Raw genomic sequence first — 3,086 nt, 5'->3', positions numbered from 1 at the left:
ACATCTCAACAGCATGACATGTTTAGATGTTTAAATTAACATTGAAATATTGTGTTCTTATATAAAAATAGGTTGTCTTACATCTGGTTATCCTTACAAATACAACCATTGATACATCTGTTTGTGAAAATCTTTATAGGGCTACAAAATTTTGTCAATTAATCTGGAATAATATTTGAAAATAATAAACACCTACGAGTTAAACACTAAGTGTTCAGTTTTAAACATTGCATCCGTTTAAATCTGATACATAGTGTTTATATTTTAAACACACCGTAACAATTGTAAACGCGTCAAGCGTCACAATTTTTTACAGTGTAGAAGGCCTACTCTGTGCGTCCGTGGAAAATCCTTTTTGGTGACTAAAACGTGATATCTTTTCCTCTGGCATTGTATGTTAGGCCAAGAGTTTGAAGTTTGTGCGCAATTTCACCCATTCGATATTAACAAAGTCAGTACTTCACACACATTAGGCCTATGGTCTTATTATATAAAGAGCATAATCGATCTTTACAGAGTGTCTAATTGATCTGTCAATTTTATACCAGGGGCCTACAGTATTGCATAGGAGTATTTAACAATAAGAAAAATTGGGAAAACAGTTTCCTTTGAAATTTACTTAAGCGAGTGTGTATGAAACCGGGTCTATGACAACTATTATTAAAAACTGTTGAATTCTTAATGATTACAAGATGACCAAGCATATGAATGAATCTGTCTAAAATGATATTCAAAGATATTATACAGCTAACCGCTAATGTTTGTTTTGCATGTCTATTACACACTGTCACTCACAAATGTGTGTAAAAATTGGTCGTAAAATTTGATAACAAGTGGACCATTAAAATCTATTGTAAATATTTATCCGTACACCGATTTTATTTCAAGTTGTTTGTTTTCAATATTGTAGCTGTTTCTTTACGATGACAATGTTTTGAAATCGTACTGTATAACACGCCAAAATTTGTTTTATGGGCAAACAACAGAAGGCTCTAAATTTTTGCAAGTTGACCAAGCGTGTTGCTGCATCATTATTTATCAGTTATGATCACTATTCAGGCAGAGAGCAGCAGTCTGATAATTTGTTTTTCCCACAGCTATTTAGATGTCGTTGTTGGTAAATTTATTTTAAATTGTGAGTGTAAATATTCTCTAGTGTATATACTGTAGATAAGAATTGTAGATAAATAATGCACATAAAATCAACTGTGATGGAGAACGGCGTCAGTCATCTGATTAGTCCCATATTAATAGTACCGATATTTTGAATACTCCTCTTCCGCGAATGGACAGTATGGCTATGAAATTTACTAACCACACAATCCACAATCATCAAGTCGAAAAACTTTAGCTGCATTTGGTGGATTAAGTCGCAAAACTTTATCTTCGTTTGGTGGCGCCATTTACTCTAGGTAGACGGAGACCGGTTTTGTTACCGGTTGGTACATTTCTTACGAACATTCAGCCAAAGGCCAGCAAAAGTCATCCTTAATAAGGGTTGCCATTTGGCCTTTTTGACGGCCAGATTCCTCAAATCTGGCTGTATAAAGATTTGCCTGGCCGTAACATTTGAAAAGTCACGGCCAAACTATATTTGGCCGAATTTGGCCAAATTTTTGAAAAGTTTACATTTTTTTTCAATATAGGCCTAATATAACGTAGACTTGTTTTGGATATTTTGTTTCTGTTAGCTTAAATTCTATATTTGATTCTAATCTTACCTTTTTTTGTACTTGCACTAAATACTTTTAAAATCTATGTTCCCCGATTCAGCCGATCTGACGTAAGAGAGTTTATTTAAAAGATAGCAGTTACATTTAATAATTTAGATTATTCGGATGAAATACATTGTTAATGAAGTTTATCCTCGTTTAAGCTTTATGAAGGCAGTTCATTGCAAGTTTGTACCATATGTGTGTCTTTGTATATGTTCCATCTTAATAGTAGAGGTTCCATCTCTTTTGAATTTCTTTTGAATATAAATTAAATACTGTACTTTAATTAATTTATTATTGCCCACTTGAATTGTATAGCCCTAGGTGCTGCAGTGTTCTTTATGTAGAGCGCCATATATATGCTCGATGTGATCATACGGGTCCGATGGCACCTCCAATTTCAAGCAAGTGTTACAGAGACTTCTTCGAAGTTACTCTGGAGTTAGGTTGTATAATTATGAGAATGAAGAAGATAATTCTGATAGCAACCTTGATTTATTGCTTTAAGTACTGCGACAATAACATTCAGAGGCGAATTTAGAAAGTGTAGATAAAAAGTATTTAGGCCTATTAAAGTTTTCATAGGTTTGTTTTAACGCCAGTTTGTGTTACCTAACTATGTAACTTAAATCATTCAAAAATAAGAGAGCCACGGATTTGCCAATAACAGCCCCTTAAAATTTTTGCTATAGATCGACTACAATGTACATTAATATTTAACACATTTAAATCAAATTTAGATCAATCTTAATATTGTGATTTTAAATAGCTGAGGTGGATTTACCTTGTATTTATATGTAAATAAATATTTTTATTTTAGATACACAAATATTATGCATTTAAATGTAATGACCAATTAATAAATGATAGCGTTATTATCATTTTCAGCACACCAGTTCTTTTTTATCAAGATGAAGTCATTAAATGTTCTCTATTTCCTCTTGGTTGAAGTTACGGTCATACTAATATTTTTACTGTGGTAAGACAATTTATACTTACTTAAATCTAATAAACACTTTATAACTAATATAATGTGTAAAACAAACTTTAAAAAACGAATTCCAAATGCATTTATTTCTAAAAACTTTTTTTATATGGACAGCTGTAAAAAGTTGTACATACTAATCACCAAAATTATGTAGTGAGTACAACAATCCAAGCATTACGCCTATGTACAACCAATTCTAACTATTTGATCAGTTAAGGTAACAAATGGAACTCTGATACACTTCTATTCTGGTGCCAGCACCAGTCATCAACCATCTGATCAAAATCCCCTAATTAATTTTGGTGATGTCATCATCACTATCATGACTAATATTTGTCACCGAAACAGATACATATCAGATCATTTAAGTAGAATTTGGTGCC

General features: G+C 32.2%; 1 protein-coding gene across 1 annotated transcript in view; it reads left to right on the top strand.

Annotated features, from left to right (window-relative positions):
* The first annotated feature begins 2,602 nt into the window (after positions 1–2,602).
* LOC117106375 (CMP-N-acetylneuraminate-poly-alpha-2,8-sialyltransferase-like) overlaps positions 2,603–3,086 on the top strand; it is an 8,433-nt gene continuing 7,949 nt past the window's right edge. Inside the window, exon 1 of the mRNA XM_033247749.1 lies at positions 2,603–2,694. Within this exon, the coding sequence (XP_033103640.1) occupies positions 2,627–2,694 (68 nt within the window). The 5' untranslated portion in view covers positions 2,603–2,626. The remainder of the gene's footprint in view (positions 2,695–3,086) is intronic.

Source organism: Anneissia japonica, unplaced genomic scaffold, assembly GCF_011630105.1.
Source record: "Anneissia japonica isolate Jap-2015-1 unplaced genomic scaffold, ASM1163010v1 scaffold288007_len99971_cov104, whole genome shotgun sequence".
NCBI classification, from domain to species: Eukaryota; Metazoa; Echinodermata; class Crinoidea; order Comatulida; family Comatulidae; genus Anneissia; species Anneissia japonica.
Note: the sequence above shows the minus strand (reverse complement) of the source record. Positions and strands in the feature narration are given on the sequence as shown.